This window comes from Phocoena sinus, chromosome 7 (genome assembly GCF_008692025.1).
Source record: "Phocoena sinus isolate mPhoSin1 chromosome 7, mPhoSin1.pri, whole genome shotgun sequence".
In the NCBI taxonomy this organism is placed as follows: Eukaryota; Metazoa; Chordata; class Mammalia; order Artiodactyla; family Phocoenidae; genus Phocoena; species Phocoena sinus.
In genome coordinates, this window is record NC_045769.1 from 82,540,998 (window position 1) to 82,559,475 (window position 18,478).

General features: G+C 45.6%; 1 protein-coding gene across 1 annotated transcript in view; it reads right to left on the reverse strand.

Moving 5' to 3' along the window:
• KIF5C (kinesin family member 5C) overlaps positions 1 to 17,001 on the reverse strand; it is a 166,156-nt gene extending 149,155 nt beyond the window's left edge. The window contains exon 1 of the mRNA XM_032638533.1: positions 16,457 to 17,001. Within this exon, the coding sequence (XP_032494424.1) occupies positions 16,457 to 16,582 (126 nt within the window). The 5' untranslated portion in view covers positions 16,583 to 17,001. The remainder of the gene's footprint in view (positions 1 to 16,456) is intronic.
• Positions 17,002 to 18,478: the final 1,477 nt, after the last annotated feature.

Below are 18,478 nucleotides of genomic sequence, written 5' to 3' on the forward strand. Positions count from 1 at the left end.
CTGTAAAAATTCTTACCTCATCCTTCCTTTTCTCTTTATCTCCTTCTGTGTTCTTTGAGCTTTATACCATGAGTATGCCTTAATTTATCACTTCTATAAAACCTAAAATTTAATCAGAGTAATAGGTAAAATTTTCACAAATGAAATAAGTTTCTTAAATAAGTGGTATTTGACACGATAATCAAGGCACCCCAAAAAAGTGACTAAACCTATTCAATAGAGAGCAATACTTTGTATTCAAAGTCATTTTCTAAGAAAAGGAATGTGTCCTGTCTTCTCTAGTAAGATCAGAGAATAGAGACACGCAGGAAGGGGGCCCACAGCACTCTTTTCCTCTCATTTTCAGCCTGGCCCGAGTTCCTATTCATCTTGCTTTTCTTTTTGTTTACCTTACCTGGGTTCTCGTGTCCCAGCGCTGGGTTTGCCCGTGATGCCCACAGGACGATGAGCCTGGTTGGTGGGCTACCCCAGAACTAAAGAGCATGCTGGTGCCTGGATGTATAGAACCACTAAAGCATGAAGTCATGCGTTTTGCATGGTGCCACCATACCTCCTGGAAGGATGGACTCCTACAAGATGCCCCAGATCATCCAGCAAGATGTATCCCTACGTGAGCTGCTGTTAGGTTAGAGAAGGTCTGAAGTTCATCCAATGTCACAGCATGAATAATTATATCTGTGAGCATGTGAGAAGTGCCTTGAGTTAAAAACATAAGTGTAGATCACCATCTCCGAGCAATTCCTCTGATGAACGTTGGGAAGTGGACCAACACTTCCAAGTCCTTCCTTTGTCTTTAAAGCCCAGGAGGCTCCCCATTCACCAGCCTGACCCCAGAAGTGCCCGATGCCAACAACATTCCAAAGTAAAACAGATCACTGAATAGTTATACTTTTAGTTTAAAATTCATATAAAATCAGAGGAAACGCCTGGAACAAAACCCAAGACACATGAATCCCAGACCACTGCTCTATAAATTACCCTCTCAAATGATTATCTCCTTTACCTTAAAAGTTAATTCCCTGCCAGATGGGATACTCATATATCCCCAGAGGCCATAGGGATGGGTAGACCCCTATAGAAAGCAACAGGATAATACTGAATAGGATCAATTTAAATATTCACAGCATTGGGTCCAGTAAATCAACTTCTGGAGAATGTATCGTCTAGAAATAACTCAGCAAAAGAAAACAGCTCTGTGCATACATATGATCACTAAAGCATCACCCAGAGCAAGGGGAGACGAGATCTGAATGAGCAAACCGTGATCTATCAGCCCAAAGCACACTTAAATCATCACTGAAAATTATAACCATGAAGATATTATACAACATGGAAAACCATTTATGGAGTAGGATTTGGTTTTTTCAAAAAAGGCAGAATTGTATATCTATGGTATACATTTATTTTCCAAGATGTTAAGTGTCAACCGAGAGAGGAAAAAGGAGGATACAAAATAATTAACGTGGATGATGTACGGTGGTAAGTTTATGGCTGATTTTGCCGTTGCTGTTCTTTCATGTTACCATCATGTGAATGAGCCTTTCTGCCATTTACAAAGGAGGAAAAATCAATTCTGTGCCAACCCACACAAACAGGGACATAAGTAGGGGTGGAAAAGCTGTGTGGCCTTCACCTGCAAGGTGACCTCTCTCCCAGATGCCAGGACAAAGAAGAGGCACCTGTGAGCGACAAAGGCGGCGTTGCCTAGGTTTCCCACAGCAGCGCGGCCTCCCCCTGACGAACTCCTAATGGGAGCTTTTGTTCCGCTGCGGGGAGGGACCTCATTAGAAGGTGCCTGCGCTGAAGGGGAATGTATTTTCAGGACAAGAGGTCTCATCATTCCCAGCATTAGCGACAGAATGGAGACAAGGTAAGCAGCAAATTTGCCATCACCCTGGCGCTCCTTGCCTGGAAATTAAAATCCGCCGGCTGGGGAGGTCGACCCAGCACCCAGCGAAGGGTAGGGCGAGGCCCGCCGCCCCCGGGGCGGCTGCGGCTGGAGCCTGACGGCAGGACGGCATTTCCAAGACGAGGCCCCCTGTCACCTTTTGGTGTTCTCAATGTCACCCACGCAAAGGTATCACAAATCCGCATCACAAACCCGCTGCAAATGGCTGGTACTTAATTACAGGATGCGGGGTGGAGCACAATCCTGGCGGAGGGTGGGGGGGGGCGGGGTAGAGGAGAGTGACGCCCAACTACAGCACACATCCCTTATCAGGTCTTTTTCTCAACCATATTTAAAACAGAAATCTCTAAAGCGGCTATGCAGAACTGCAAAGTAACTGAGGATAAAGAAGCAAATTTTACATTTGCAGAGCAGATTCCTACCCCAGCTTCGAGGTAAGGATCAAACGGTCCCCCTGCCTGAGGTTTCCCAGAACACCACTGGATGTGCTCTCTCTCTCTTTTTAACTCCGTCAAGGTTGTGCTTCCTCTTCTCTTCGGACACTCATAGCACACTATTTTTTTTTTTCACTTGCTTCCGCCCATTGAGTTAATTATATGCACGGTTATTGATGGCAGGGATCTTTTACTTATCACAGGAAGTCCACAGTGCCTAGCACTGACCTTCGCATACAATAAGCCCTCAATATGCCAAACTGGAACCAAAATTAATAAATGCAAAAACAATCAGAATGCTAGCATCTAAATGCCAATAGAAATATAGTGCCAGGACTTCCCTGGCGGTCCAGTGGTTAAGACTCCTCACTTCCAATGCAGGGGGCGGGCGGGGTTCGATCCCTCCTCAGGGAACTAGGATCCCACATGCCTCATGCCACCACCAAAGAATAAGAAGAGAAGAAAAAGATATATATATATATGTATGTATGTATATACACAATGTCAGACAAAAATGCAAGCCACACATGTAACTTTAAATTTTCTAGTAGTCACATTTTAAAAAGTGAAAAGAAAAGCGGGGGATTTATTTCATCAATGTTATTTAACCCGATACATCCAAAATGTTATCATTTCAACATGAAATGAATACCAAAAGAATTAATGAATAAATTAATATTTTTACATTCCTGTGTTTTTTTTGGTACAGAGCCTTGGAAAGCCAGTTTACATTTTACATCTCCTACGCACCCCAAGTTGGACAACCACGCTGCAAGTGCTTCATAGTCACACGAGGCTGGTGGCTACCGTTTTGGACAGCACGGTATTACAGTGAAGCTCCAAAAAGTCCACAGTGCAGAAAAACACCTCCTTAGAAAGGGAAACATTTTCCATAGTAATAAAGAACTCATTTAAAGTTTTACATTAACCTATATGTCACCCCTTTATATTTGTTTTTAATAGAACAAAGGCAGTGAGTATTAGATGGGTGTGTGTTTTCCCCTTTCCAAACTTGTTTAGATAAACGTCTAGAGCAGAAAATATTGTTTAAAATACATCCTCCACAGGAAACGATATTCAGTATCCTGTGATAAACCATAATGGAAAAGAATATAAAAAAGAATGTCTATACGTGTATAACTGAATCACTTTGCTGTACAGCAGAGATTAACACAACATTGTAAATCAACTAGACTTCAAAAAAAAAAAATTCTCAAGCCAGTCTTTCCCAAGAGGCATATTCATTAAGGAAAAGTTAACACACGTGAGCAAGCGTTACTCTAGGATACAGTACTTCAGGTGGGGTTTTTTCTCCCACGTGTTTGAGCAGATAATTAGTGGGTTGTGTTGTTTAGTAATCATTACTGAAGAGCTAAACACTTCTCTTCTAAAGTCTACTTTCACAAATATTAGATAAACAAACTATTAGTAGTTTGAAGACGGTTTCGATGCTGTCGTGATGACATTAGTACCAGGGGCCCTGGAATGCCAGAAGCCTCCCCTAACAGTCAGCCGCCTTCTCCCCCTGGGTGGGCGAGTTTGCGCTACACAGGAACAGGAATACAGCAGGTGTCCAAGCACCACCTGGGTAGGGCACTAGCACCCATTATCCCAATATCAAAATTGGCCAAGGCTTGGGCAAGGAGGCTTGTGTGGTCTTCCTGTTTTCTTCACCTCACCACCCCACCGTCTCACAGCCCAGCCTGTTCTGAACCTTAAGACCAGCCCACAGGGGCCCAAATCTGTGGGCCCAGACGAACTTATCCACTCAGCAGTGGATGATGCTGAGATGGAAAAACAGCCAGCCCCCGGGAGCCAGCCCAGGAAGCCAGACCCTGCAGGGGTCAGCTTACCACAGAGACCAGATAGAGGAAGGAACTGACCGCCTCCCAAGGGATCCTGCCCACCAGTAACCAGGACCAATAGAGGTTTGGACACTGACCAATCAGATTGGCATTTGTTCCTCTCTATGGAGCAAGAGGTGCCATGAAAGAGGAGCAGAAGTCCGTTCCCCCAAGGCTACCCCAAGTTTCCGATGTCAGACGGAGCTGTTGTCTACCCAGGCTCCCAGATGAACATCAGTAATCTCTGTGGAGTGAGGGACCCGATCATTCATTCAGTAAAAAACTATGATATAACCTCCTCAGAGAACTGCAGCAGGCTGTTCTTCGTTTCCCCTTGAGAACAAATGAGACCTGGGAGTGGGGAGACGGCTCTGTGAGAGAGCCTGGGAGGAGTCCCTGAGATTTGCTAGCCCGGAACTGTGTGACCAAGCTCTTCAAACAAAATGCTCCTAAAATCACATTACTGATCAGCAGCTCTCACGACCATACTCTGCAGTCAAAGGAGTTAAAGCATGGATCATGTGGGATTTGGTTTTTATTTGCACTTTTTCTCTAACCTCAATTCCCTTCCAAGGTTTCTTTTTTTTTTTTTTTTCCGCGGTACGCAGGCCTCTCACTGTTGCGGAGCACAGGCTCCGGACGCGCAGGCTCAGCCGCTCCGCGGTATGTGGGATCTTCCCAGACCGGGGCACGAACCCGTGTCCCCAGCATCGGCAGGCAGACTCTCAACCACTGTGCCACCAGGGAAGCCCCAAGGTTTCTTTTTTTATGAGAAAATGCGTAAAAAGAGAACTACAAACCTTTTTCCTTAAAGTATTGTGTTACACTGAATTCTCTCCTCACCTGCTCACCTGCATGTTTTCCCTTCAGCTCTGTGGATTTATTTTCCAGTATTCAGTTCACATCAAGGATGAGTATGCACTGACTGAAAAGATAATAAATACTAACACACCAAGACACACCTAAAAGAACTGCTCTAAACGTAGTTGGTACCGATTTTATAAGGGTGGGTACTGAGCTTAGAAGACAAATGAGTGACGTGTCCTGCTTTGCTGACGTTTATGCAAGCCAACTAAAGCAAGGGGAGATGCAGCAGTGAGGGAAGCTATAAAGCATGTTGCTCTTTAAATAGGTTTTGTGGGTGATTCTGCAATGCTGGCATTCGTTTATTAAAAAGGATAACTAGGACATTACTACTGTTAAGGGAGATGCGCTGGACATCTCGATTAGCCCTGATTGCTCTGTGTGTGTTTCTACTGCCACACATGACTCTATAGCAAAAGCCTCCCTCCCTCTCGTTTCAAGGTTGGTACGTATGAGCATTTCTCTTCCTCCACACTTGTAATCAATAGTACCTAGTATTCTGATCTGAGCAAACCAACTGTAGAAGAAACTTATAAGGCAATGGGAGGAATTTGTCTGGGCATTTGACATTAAGGAATTGTGCACATGTTAGCTGTGATAATGTTATTGTGGTTTTAAGAGTCCTGATCTTGTAGAGATATCTATTAAAGTTTAGGGATAGAGTAATGTGAGACATCAGATTTCACTTTAAAATAATTGAGTGATTTGGGGAGATAAGGTTAGGGGTGTATAGAAAAAATAAGATTAGCCCATTTGTTGATGATAGCTAAAACTGGTTGATAGATTCATGGGGGTATATTTTGATATTCTTTCCACTTTGGTGTATGCTTGAAATTTTATATAAGTTTTTTTTAAGAGTACCTAGTAATCAAAGGAAAAGGAAAAAAAAAAAAGCTCTTTCTAGGGCTTTTTTGGGAGGGCTATTATATCCCTTCTCAACTTACCATTGCCTGGAAGATATCACAGGCCATTCACTGTTAGCTCCAAGAAGAAAGGACACATCCATCCTAGTTTTAAGACTACAATCTTGACCTCTATCTCTCGCTGTCTCAAGGGACAGATTTTGCTTTTGATCACCTCCAAGGAACAACATCCTTTAGGATACTGAAACTGACAAGAGACAGCCAACAAAATCCTATGGTTTACATTAAAAATCTGAAGACACTGCCGTGTTCTGGATCTATGGGTTAACAGTGCATGACGAAGCACACGCTCTTGGTAAGAATTTAATTTAGCTGAGGTATGAAGGGATGTCTTATGAGACAAATTGGCACCAACCCCATGGAGTTTGCCATGGGGCAAAGAAGTGAGAATATAAAACAGAAGACAATTCACCATCTCTAAATTGCTTCCCCTCAAAAACTGTGGATACCTTAAAATCATCTATATCCTTTTACCCAGCAATCCCAATTCTAGGAACGTATTCTAACAAAAAATTGGGCAAGAGCACAAAGAGATGCATACACCGATGTTTATCACACCTTTGTTTATAACTGAAAAATAAAACAGAAGAAAAACAAATGTCCATCAGTAGAAAATGGTTAAAGTACTGATTAGACACATATGGAATTATATACAACCTTTAAAAATGCTGATGTCTGAGGTATACCGTTAAGTAAAATGCTGGGTTTCAAAACAGATTTTATAAAATCGTATCTTCATTTTAAAACAAAGTATGTTTCCTATAGAATAGAAAAGAGCTGGAATAAACAATAAGATGTTAACAATGATGTTTTCTGGTTCATAAAATTAACAGTGATTTTAACCTTCTCCTTCATGTTTTTCTGCACGGTCTAAGGTCTTTTCAGTGAGCATATATCAGGACGCCTGAAAAAGCCATTTCTTTTAAGACAACAACAACAAAACCATGAAGATATCCAAAGCAGGAAAGAAGTTACCAGAGCTAGACAGAGGTCAAAGGTAAAAATCCAAGCAAATAACCCCAGGCTTGGACATCTGACAGCCCAGGAGGGTCTGCATTCTTTCACTTCTTTCAAATGACATCTTGTACCGAGCAACTACTCTATTCCAGCTACTAGTCCAGGACTTGCAGATGGAAACGAATGGCACACCCTTCCTGCCCTCCAAGGGGTTTAGTCTAATTGGGGGAAAGGACACTTATACCCAAATAAATGAAATGCAGTAGTGGGGGAGGCCTGACAGGAGTCCTGCGTGGTATGAGGGGTGCAGGGAAGAAGCATCTAACCTGGCCAGGGTGGCGGGGGGGAGGGGGAGAGGAGCTGGTCACAAAAGTGTTCAGAAAACGCACCATGGGATGAGATTCTAAAGGCGAGTGGATGTTGCCATGCAGGTACACTTTGAGGACGGTCATCCCAGGCATGTGGGATGCGGGCAGCTGTGGCGGCGAAGGGCAGACATTGAGAAGCCTAATATTTTAGGGGAACAGAAGCCCAGATGTAACATGGGGTCGGGGGTGAGGTTAGGAAGGTAGGTAGGGCTGGGGGATGGAGGTCTCGAATGCCCCCACTGAAGCATCTGGGTTCCAAATGAACAAGACTCTCTCCCCTTTTTTTTGGCCGTGCCACGTGGCATGCAGGATCTTAGTTCCCCAACCAGGGACTGAACCCTGCAGTGGAAGCGTGGAGTCTTAACCGCTGGACCACCAGGGAAGTCCCAAGACTCTCTCCTTGATCGAACTTTAGTCAGGCTCCGCTGAGCCCTCTTCTCAACTGGGCCTTGACCTTGGACTCCCATGTCTGTCCCTGCAGAGTCCAATTTGAGCAAGACTCCTGCTAAGGCAGTTTAGAGAGAATCCCCACCACCGTCAATATCTAATCACCCTCAATACTGCAATACGTGTATCTTAAAACGTTGATATCTGGCCTGCCTGCAGCAAGAATCCTATTAGGTCAGTTCAGCAAGAATCCCCCTTACCTTTCATGTCCCCTCTTAGTGACTGTCCATCCACCTATCCCCCCACCAACCTGCTCCACTTGTACTTGAGCCTGATTTCTCTTCCCTATTGCAGTACTATAGACCCCCTACTACAATAGTCTTCCTTACTATCTTTTACAAGTGTGAGAATAATTTTTTCTTTAACACAACCTGAAGGTACCAGCGCACCTGTGAAGGGTCTAAGGCTTTCCCCAGATTATTCCGTCTGACAGGTGTGCAGAGAAATAACCATTGTGGGTCTTACAACAGTGTACATTTTCTGAACCAGGCACCGTACTTGGCAATCTACACACATTAGCTCATGTAACTGTCACAAGGTGGAGAGTGTTATTATCCCCATTTCACAGGCCGGGAAACTGAAACAGCATAGTGTAGCAATTTGTCCAAGTTCTTAAAGCTAAGAAGTCGCAGAGCTGGGAAATGATGGTCCTGGGCTGTCTGCCTCACGTCCAAATTTGGTGCTGGGGACAGTAAGATGAATCTAAAACTCTATCTCACAAGCTCTGCAATATTTGCAAATAACCACAAACTCAACATCTCTCTTCCTACTAAAAGGAACTTGGTTGATGTGCAGGAAATGGGTTAAGGGAGGAGCTTTCTCAGCCACAAAAATAGGACTCTATGGAAAACCTGAGAGAAATCAAGTGAAATTGGATCTGTCAGGGAGCTTTTTTTTTTTTTTTAACTCAAGAGAAACCATTAGGGAGGATGTAGTTTTGTTTTTGCTTGTGTAACAAGTAGACACGGGTGAGAAACCTGAGGCCGGTACTAAAGAGAACCCAAAGGTGGGGGAGGTTTCGTATTCTGAAGGGAGCAGAAAAGCCAAGGATGCAAAAACACTGTCATTTAACAGGGGAGTTAGGCCAGACGAGCACAGGTGGAAGCAGAGGGAAATCCCCAGTGATGCCCAAGTTATTTAAGGAAATGCAGAAATTGGCATTTAGGGAGACTTGATTCCAGGCAGGGAAAAGGGGAAGACAGAACTGTCAATCAAGATACACTTACTAAGCAACAAGGAAATGACAGAAAAGGGGACAAAGACGTAAAAAAAAAACAGCTCCTGCTTCTCAGAAGCTTGCAATTTACATGAGGAGGATATACACACGCATGCGTGTGCACACACCTATGTGTGATCATTGCAGATAATAGGAACAGCTGATATAGTCTATGAGTAAATGGAACCTGAGCTCTGCCTTCCAATGGTTAGGAATTCCACAGGTAAGAGGAAAAGAGTGGCTATTCCAAGCAGGAGAATGGGGTGAACCAGTTCCTAGGAAATGGGGATGCAAGAAGGGCTTTCAGGGGCTAGCCAGAGTTAAGGGCAGTAATTTTGGGGGACAAGGCTAATTCTGAAAATGAGGAAAATTAAAAGGGGAATAGGAAATGTGGGAGATAATTAGCATTTATTGAGCATTTTCTCTGTGCTAGACCCTGTTTTGACCACTTCATTTCATCCCAACGACCCTGTGAGATAAGTAATTATCTCCACCGTAAATATGACCAAACTGAGGCCCAGGAAAGCTAAGCAACTTGAAAAATGCTCCACAGAGAGCTAGTGAATCCACACTCCGTTCTCTCTGACCCTCGCCGCTGCTTCTACCAACCCCAGTCATTTACATAGCATCGACTGTGTGCTCACCACCAACATGAGTGGCCTCCAGTGACACATGCCAGGTTATAGCTACTCTCCCGTGTTCACTCATTCCAGGGTTTCAGAGGGTAGGTTTACAGGAAACCACTAAGTCATCTAAACATGTGACATCTCATGTAAACATCCCTGAAGTTAGGGCACAAGAGAATGAAGGACTGATATATCTTGACACTACTAAACACTACTGTTAGTATTCACTAGACACAGTGACTGAATACATTCTTTAAAAGTCTGGCTTAAAATGTTACCGCTTTTAGGTGGGAACACAAAATGGTGCAACCACTTTGGAAAACTGGCAATTTCTTAGAGTTAAACATATAGTTACAATATGATCTATTGTAGTAATCCCACTCCTGGGTGTTTACCCAAGAGAAATTAAAAATTTATACTCACACTAGAACCTATGTTCAAAGGTTCATAACAGCTTTTTTCAGAATCATGCCAGATTGGAAACAACACAAATGTCCTTCAACAGGTGAATGGATAAACAAACTGTGACAAACTTGTATAAAGGAATACCACTAAGCAATAAAAAGGAATGAACTACTGATACATGCAACAACAACAACCTAAACCTCAAAGGACCCAAGCTCAAAAAGATACTTAAATTTATGATTCCTTTTTTTTTTTTTTTTTTTTTTTGCGGTACGCGGGCCTCTCACTGTTGTGGCCTCTCCCGTTGCGGAGCACAGGCTCCGGACGCGCAGGCTCAACGGCCATGGCTCACGGGCCTAGCCGCTCCGCGGCATGTGGGATCTTCCCGGACCGGGGCACGAACCCGTGTCCCCTGCATCAGCAGGCGGACTCCCAACCACTGCGCCACCAGGGAAGCCCTATGATTCCATTTTTATATATACAATTTGGAAAAGGCAAAAAGTATACAAAGGAAGAACAGATAAATGGTTGCCAGGGGTTAAGAGAGGGGAGAAGGTTTGATTACGGGTGGGGGGTGGGGCGGGGCATGAGAACTTTTTTTTTTTTTTGAGTGATGAAATTTCTTTGTATCTTTTTTTTTTGCTTTGTATCTTGAGTATGGCATGTGGAGGCAGAATAATGGCTCAAAAGATGTCCACACTAATCCCTGGAAGCTGTGAATATGTGAAAGTTACAGGATAAAAGGAACTTTGCAGATGCAATTAAGATTGCTAATCAGCCGCCCTTATATCAGGGAGATTATCCCCGATTATCTGACTGGGCTCACTGTAACCAGGTGGGCCCTGAGAAAGTGAAAGAGGGAGGCACAGGAGTCAGTGAGAGAGACAAGCCATGGAAGAAGAGGCAGGAGAAATTTGAAGCATGAGAGGGAATCAACCCACTGCTGGCTCCTAAGGTAGAGGAAGGGGGCCATGTGGCCAGGACCTGCGAGTGGCCTCTAGAAGCTAAGAACAGCCCAGGCTGACAGCCAGCAAGGGGATGGGGACCTCAGTCCTACAACCACAAGGAACTGAATTCTGCCAACAACCTGAATGAGCAAAGAAATGAATTTTCTCCCAGACCCTCCAGAAAAGAACATGGCCCTGCCAACACCTTGCTCTTGCCCTTGTGAGACTCTAAACAGAGAAACCAGCTGACTTGATGGGCTTCTGATTGTCGACTGAAAAAAAAAAAAGCACAACCTAAAAGCTGAGAAATATGTTTTATTTAGGACATTTACTGAGGACTATAGCCCGGGATGGCAGCCTCTCAGATAGCTCTGAGGGACTGTTCCAAAGTGGTAAAGGAGGAGTCGGGATATACAGGAGTTTTTGCAGGGGAAAACAAAACAAAACTATGTAGTGGAACATCAAAAGATTACTGCTAATCACAACAAACAGACATCTCAAGTTAATGATTTTAGTGCTTTTCTATGTATGGGAAGATGAAAGAGTCTGGGCTAAGGAAACCATTCCTTCCATATGCATCTTAACTATCTAGGGCCAGTATTCTGTTTTTCTATGTCCTGAATTCCCCTCAGGGGGCACCATCAATGGCAGGCGACATCCTTTGTCCACATGACCTATGGAAGCTGTGTGATAATAAACTTGTATCATTTTAAGCCTTTAAATTTGTTGTAATTTGTTACAGCAGCAACAGGAAACTAATACAGCATAGCTACACAACTCTGTGTATGTTTCACACCCCTACAATAGAACGATACACCAAAAAAAGTGACTTTACTCTGTATAAATTTTAAAAGAAAATACTCTTGCTTTAAAAGACCATTGCTACGGACAAAAGGAAAAGTTCTAGCCATATTTCTTCACATCTTCAGCCCATAATCTCCACAAAGATAACTCAGGCTTGGAATTTGGTCTCTGTCCTGGCTCCTGCCTTCCCTGCCCATCCACTGCCCAGAACTAATCTAAGCTCCTACAGCCTGAGGCCACTTTCCACCCGAAGGCCAGCTCAGGGTTTATAGCTAATATTTTGCTTTGGCTTTCAAACAAGTCAGAACTTACATTGTCCCAGGGAAAGCACCCATGGTTAACAACACCTGCTTTCCCAGGATTGCAAACAAGAGGAAAACCCAAAACTGAAGGGTATAAGTCCATTTCAAAGAACCTCACTGAGAACTCTCTAAAAGAGTTCCAACAATACAGATGCATCAAAACCAATAGGCAGAGCTCAAAGTAATGAATGACTCACGCGGAATTTTAGCAGCTAATGGAGGAGTATTCTGAGAAATGCTGTAAATCCAATATTTTTCTCTGAAGAATTAATGTGGAGTCCCTAGCCCCGCCCTCCACTTCTAGCTCACCACGAGTATCATTAGCACTCCTAATTTTTAACAAGGCTGGATACAGTTCTTTCCCAATTTTCTTATAACATTTAAGTGTATTATATGCTCTCTTACCAGGCCTGCTCAAAGGAATAGCACATCTCTTTAAACTTATATTTTAACTACCCCCGACAGCCTACAGTCAATTAAAAGTCCATGAAATCAGCTAAATACATCAGAGTTAAGATTTCTAGGCTCAACAAAGAGATCAATAAATATTTATTAAGTGCCTTCTATGGGCAAGGCCCTGGGAAGTACAAAGAAGCAAAACATGGATGGGCCTCGTCTCTACACATGCCTTACGATGTCATTAAACATATGATCAAAATTAATAATAATCTAAGGCAAAAAAATCAGGAGATCATATACAGAATAAATGCTACAAGAGTTCATAGTGGGAAGAGACTGTGGCTGGAGCAGTCAGGGAAAGAAAACTCTGCACAGGATGGTGGGGGGGCGGGGTGGAGCAAGAATGGTAGAGATAATCCCTCCAAGACAGGACATTTCTTAAAAAAGAAAAATCTAGGAACTCCACCTGCAAAATCTCCCGCTTAGCATACATCTCCATAAGAAATGAACAAGATGTTAAAGGAAATAAAATCACCCCAGTTTCAAAAACAAATAGAATGTCTGGGATTCTGAATTTGGACTCACAGATAACTGCACAGAAATTCATTCTTCACTCATCTCTCTTGGGAGTGAAGGTGACATTTCTGGATGGCTCTGGGCTTCTTTGGTCATCCCCACAATCTCTGTCCCTGCAAGCAAGGAAGGGAATGCCCACCTAAGGCAGTTTCCACCTGCAACTGAGCCATGTGGGATGGTTCCTACTGAATTGACTTGGGAGCCATTCTACTTGGTGTACAACGTCGGATACAGCCGGCCAGAAATGTCACTTCCTTTAGTTACACATTATTAATTAGGAATGGGAAGGGTCCTAGCACATGCCAACAGAAGTCCCAGCACCCTTCAGCATCTGGCAGTCTTCTGTTCTGTACCACACTCACTGAAAGATGTGTAAAACCGTGTTCATAGCAGCTCCATCCATAAGAGCCCCGAAGTGGAAACTATCCAAACAGTTACCACCAGTTACTAGATAACTAAATTGTGGTATATTCATATGAGATACTACAGAACAATGAGGATGAACAAACTGCAGCTACACACCACAACACGGATGAATCTGACAAGAGTCATGTTCAGCGCAAGAACTCACACACAGAAGTGAACATACGGTATGGTTCTATGTAGATAAGGCTTAAAAAAAAACTAAACTAAACTAATCTATGGCATTAGAAGTCAGAATAGTAGTTACCCTGAGGTAGAGGGAGTCAGTGACTGGGAGGGATGCTAGGGAGAATTCTGCAGTCCTGAAAATGTCTGTTTCTTAGTCTAAGAGGTGGTTACAAGGGAGTGTTTATAAAAAAAAAATCATCAAGCTGTACACTTATGAAAACACTTTTCTATATGAATGCTTTATTTCAAAGAAAAATTTACCTTAAAGAAAACTGAAAACTCTCTGTTGTATTAAAGGATTATAGTAAGGGACTTCCCTGGTGGTGCAGTGGTTAAGCATCTGCCTGCCAATGCAGGGAACACAGGTTCGAACCCTGGTCTGGGAAGATCCCACATGCCGCGGAGCAACTAAGCCCATGTGCCACAACTACTGAAGCCCGTGCACCTAGAGCCCGTGCTCCACAACAAGAGAAGCCACCGCAATGAGAAGCCTGCGCACCGCAACGAAGAGTAGCCCCTGCTCGCCACAACCAGAGAAAGCCTGTGTGCAGCAACGAAGACCCAATGCAGCCAAAGATAAATAAATTTTTTTAAAAAAAGGATTATAGTAAGATGATCATAAATGTTAATTTACAGTTGAAGAGCTACATGTGTATTCACATCCACAATCTTTTGTTTAATATACTTATTTTATATGGTGACTTTGTTTTTACTTTATTCACTCAATAACATGAATATGTAGACGGGAATTAAATATATACTCATAGTAGTGTCAAAATGAAAGAATAACTGTAAGATTAAGGATCTCTGCCTTGCACACAGATCAAAGGGATGATTTAGTACTCCACCTCATTAGTCCTGGTATATCACCCTTAGAAGATGGAGGAAGAGGAGGAAGAGGAAGAAGGAAAAGGAGAAGGAGGAGGAAAAGGGGAAGAAACAACTTCAGCTTTTCTTTAAAACCTCTGAAAAACTAGGGTCATCAGACCATGTTCTAGGGCTACACAATTACTTGTTAAAAAATTGTTACAAGACAAGAGGCAGCGACTAGATGTCCCCAGTAACTCCCACTCTACCTAAACCATAGCGAGGCTCAGGAAATAGCAAGTCAGACTATAGGCTGACCCTAGCTTAGAGGTGTATCCCAACACCTCTGCCCCATCTGCCCCATGTACCGGCCATAGATATGTCACTATCCCATGTCTGCCATTAAGTATAGAATCTTCCTCATCAATAATTGTAGCATACATCTTTTCTTCAATTTAACACTAAGCAGACAGAAAACCCCTCTTTCCTGCCCTCTTAGGTCAGCTCTCAGGGTGAACTACCATCCCCATAGCATTTGGAGGTCACGGTTTTCTGATGGCTGTGAAAACTGGGAGGAGAGAAGAGGGCGTCGAGAGGAGCTGCCTTCCTAAGGGAGGTACAAGATGAAGCCCTGAGGCCAGAGCCTTGCCTCTGTTCCCTTCGCGCGGAGAGCGCCTGTCTTCCGGTTCAGCCAGCATCTGCCAGTGCTCAGGTCCCTAACCAGGGACGGCGGCACAACCTTGGCGAAGATGCTGGGACTGCTTGGGCCGGCAAATGTCGGCCTCTGGTGCCTAAGAAAGGCCGGGCTGACTCGGGCAGAGACCCTAAGTAAATTGTCACTTGTCAATCACTTGACCTAAATACACCAGCCACAGGGTGAAATAGGAGGGAGGGGGTTAGTCGGAGCATGCTCAGTAAACGGGATGACATCACTTAATCAATGCTGAGGCCGGGAAGGCTGCATCAGCAGCCTCGAGCAGGCTGCCAGGAACGTGTCAGCAGGGATCGGGAGGCTCCCATTAACTCGGTCCCTCCCCACGCGACTCGCATACAAAGAGGGCACCATCAGCTACACACGCTGAGGACAGCGGAGGGGGAAGGGCGGTGGAGCGGGGGGAGGCTGGCTTATTTCATTTGACATATTCCTTTAAGAACTAAAACCCAATGGTATCCCTCCCCCCCCACCAGCAGCCCCGCTGCAGAAAGAGCCAAGTCTGCGGAGGTGAGGGAAGGGGGGAGGGGTAACGTGGGAAGGGAGACCAAGAGGGAGGGGGACCCCAGCCACACAAAGTAACTTCTTTGGGCACAGAGGCTATTTGGTTGCGCTCCGGACCCCCAGCCCCACAGACGTGGGCGCACAGCCTCCTCTCCACCCAGCGTGAAGCACACCCGAGGATCTGCGGACACCAGGTGGGGGTCGCCCTATTGCGGAAGGGTCAGAACCGAGGCCCAAGTCAGGGCAGCCTGGGTTGAGAGGAAGCAGGAGACACCAAGGCCACCAGTGTTCCCCCATCCCCCGCCTTCCGCGTGCAGAGCAAGGAGGAACGCCGCGGGGAGCCAATTCTGCACAGCTGTGGGAGCTCCGCGCCGAGGCTAGGATTTTTCCAGTACCTTGTTTCTTTCACCAATCTCGTGAGAAGAGGCAAAGTGTTCGATAAATTGAACCAATGCCTGGAATCATTTGTGGGTTACACGTGGGCTTGAGGGTAACCTGAACACACTACCCACGCGGTGTGGCCAGGGCGGGGAACAATGGGCCCACTCGGGCCCGCACCCCAATAACAATGGCGGCGCCGAACACTTCCTCGCCCCCCACCCCGACCCCCGCCGCCTGGGGCCCGCCCCATGGTCCCCAGTCGACCCTCCACCGGCCCAGGGGGGAACTACGGGGGGGGGAGGGGATTTCTCGTTAAGTCCACCCTAGAGGGCAGCCCCGAGGGGATGTCCGAAGGGGTAGCCCGAGCATCTCTGCCTGATCTGGGGCGTCAGGGCTGCGGCGCGAAGCAGCAGGGGAGGCCAGACTTCCCAGCCACTTACCCCGATCACCACGGTCTCATCGCCTTTAAATTTGGGGATGAATTTGTCCCCGCGGAGGATCTCGGCTTCGTTGAGTGGCCGGAACCGGCACATCACTTTGATGCTGCATTCGGCTGGATCCGCCATCTCTGCCGGCGGCAGAGAGAAGGGGCGCGGGGATGGGCGGGGGGACGGGGTTCCGCACAACTAGGGAGGTGGTCGAGAACCGCACCGCCCGCAACGAGGCCGCCTCCCGCAGCCTCCGACGAAGCTTCTCAGCAGGTCATCGCGAACTCGGCGGGCTGGGCAGCTCTGGCCGCTCCGAGACCTGGTAGGTGGGCAGTCTATCAACCTTTGGCCCGTCCGGCTGCACACCTGCCTTCCCTGGCCCTGCCCTGGCCCTGCGCTGCGTCCCGGGACCACCTGCCCAGGACCACGCGGCGGGCGGACGAGGTGATGCGCAGGGAGCAAGCCTCTCCCGGCTCAGACCTCCCGGGCTCCTGCGAGCTCAGCCATCCTGCATCAGCACCAGCGCGCTCCGGCGCCTCCCCGACCCGCCCCTTCGCCCCGCCCTCCCTCGGTCCGCCCCGGGACGGTGACGTCACTGCGGAGATCCGCCCCACCCTCGCCCAGGCTCCGCGAGCGAAGCGTCCTGGGACTTGTAGTCGTTGCACCTGCGGGTGGAAAAGGACAAGGATGCTTGGAGTTGGCTTTCAGAGACTGGTCACCCGCTGGTACCCCGGGTGACACCTCCGAGAGCCTGCAGGTCTTGGCTGGCTGCCCAAGTCAATAACAGGATGGATGTCACATCCAATATTCCCGGTTAAAATCTCTATAAATAACCAGGTCTATATCATCTCTTTACATCGTTTCATGATCCCAAAGGAAAATCCCCTCTTAAGACAGTGTCCAACCAAACAGTTATGAAGCATTTTCTCTGTGCCCAACAGTTTTTAAGCATCGTGAGGAAATCGGAGGGAGGGGGGCAATGAGATTTGCATGAATATTTGAAGTCAGTAACTCCTGAAAATGCCTGTACATAGATAGCAGTTCATACATATTTTGGGTCAGGGACTCCTTTAATATCTGATGAAAGTTAGGGACCTCTTCCATAACAAAAACAAAGACAAATAAACCTGTACACACCCACAGATTTTTCATGCTATTTGAGAGGGATTGGAGACAGCTGAAGCCTGTCTGTGACTCCCAGGTTAAGGGCCTCTTAATTACTACTAATTATTGTACAGTTTACAGAACCTCTGCCTAATGCCTACTTATAACCCTGTAGAATGAACAGAATGTATACCGGATCAAGTCCAAAGTACTTTGCAAAATATATCCAGGTCTCATGATCAGATTCTGTCTACTTATTAGCCTCATCTCTTGCCACTTCTTGTCTTGATGTTTACACTCTGACAAACACCAAACTACTTGCGGCTTCCTGCGTTTAAATTCACCTCTTGCTCTGCTTGCTTCTGGTATTTTGTTTAAGCGTTTACTCTCCCAGAGTCAAGCATTCATGCCTATTAGTAAGTACGTATATTAGGGCTCTTACCGTGGAAAGTGATAGAAATCCACCTGGAGCCACTGAGTTAAAGGAGGGTGGGAGGGAGACTCAAGAGGGAGGGCGTGTGGGGATATATGTATGCATATGGCTGATTCACTTTGTTGTACAACAGAAACTAACACAGTATTGTGAAGCAATTATACTCCAATAAAGATGAATTAAAAAAATAAACAAACAGAAAAAAAAGAAGAAGACAGATTGATCTGGCTTATTAAAGGAATGATGAAAAACCAAGCCAGGGAACAGGCAGACTACCAAGGCTCTCTCTCTACCACCGGTCCCTGTTCTTTTTATTGGCCTTACTCTCCCTCTAGATCATCCCTTCAACATGTCAAGAAACCCAGCTGCCAACAGCCCCTGCGTTCATTCTTCAATTTCTACCATTAGATAAGGATAGATGTTTGTTCAGAGATTTGGTTTGAAAACCCCTAGGGCAAGTCTGTGATTGGCCTGGGCTTCGGTTGGTGTCTACCTCT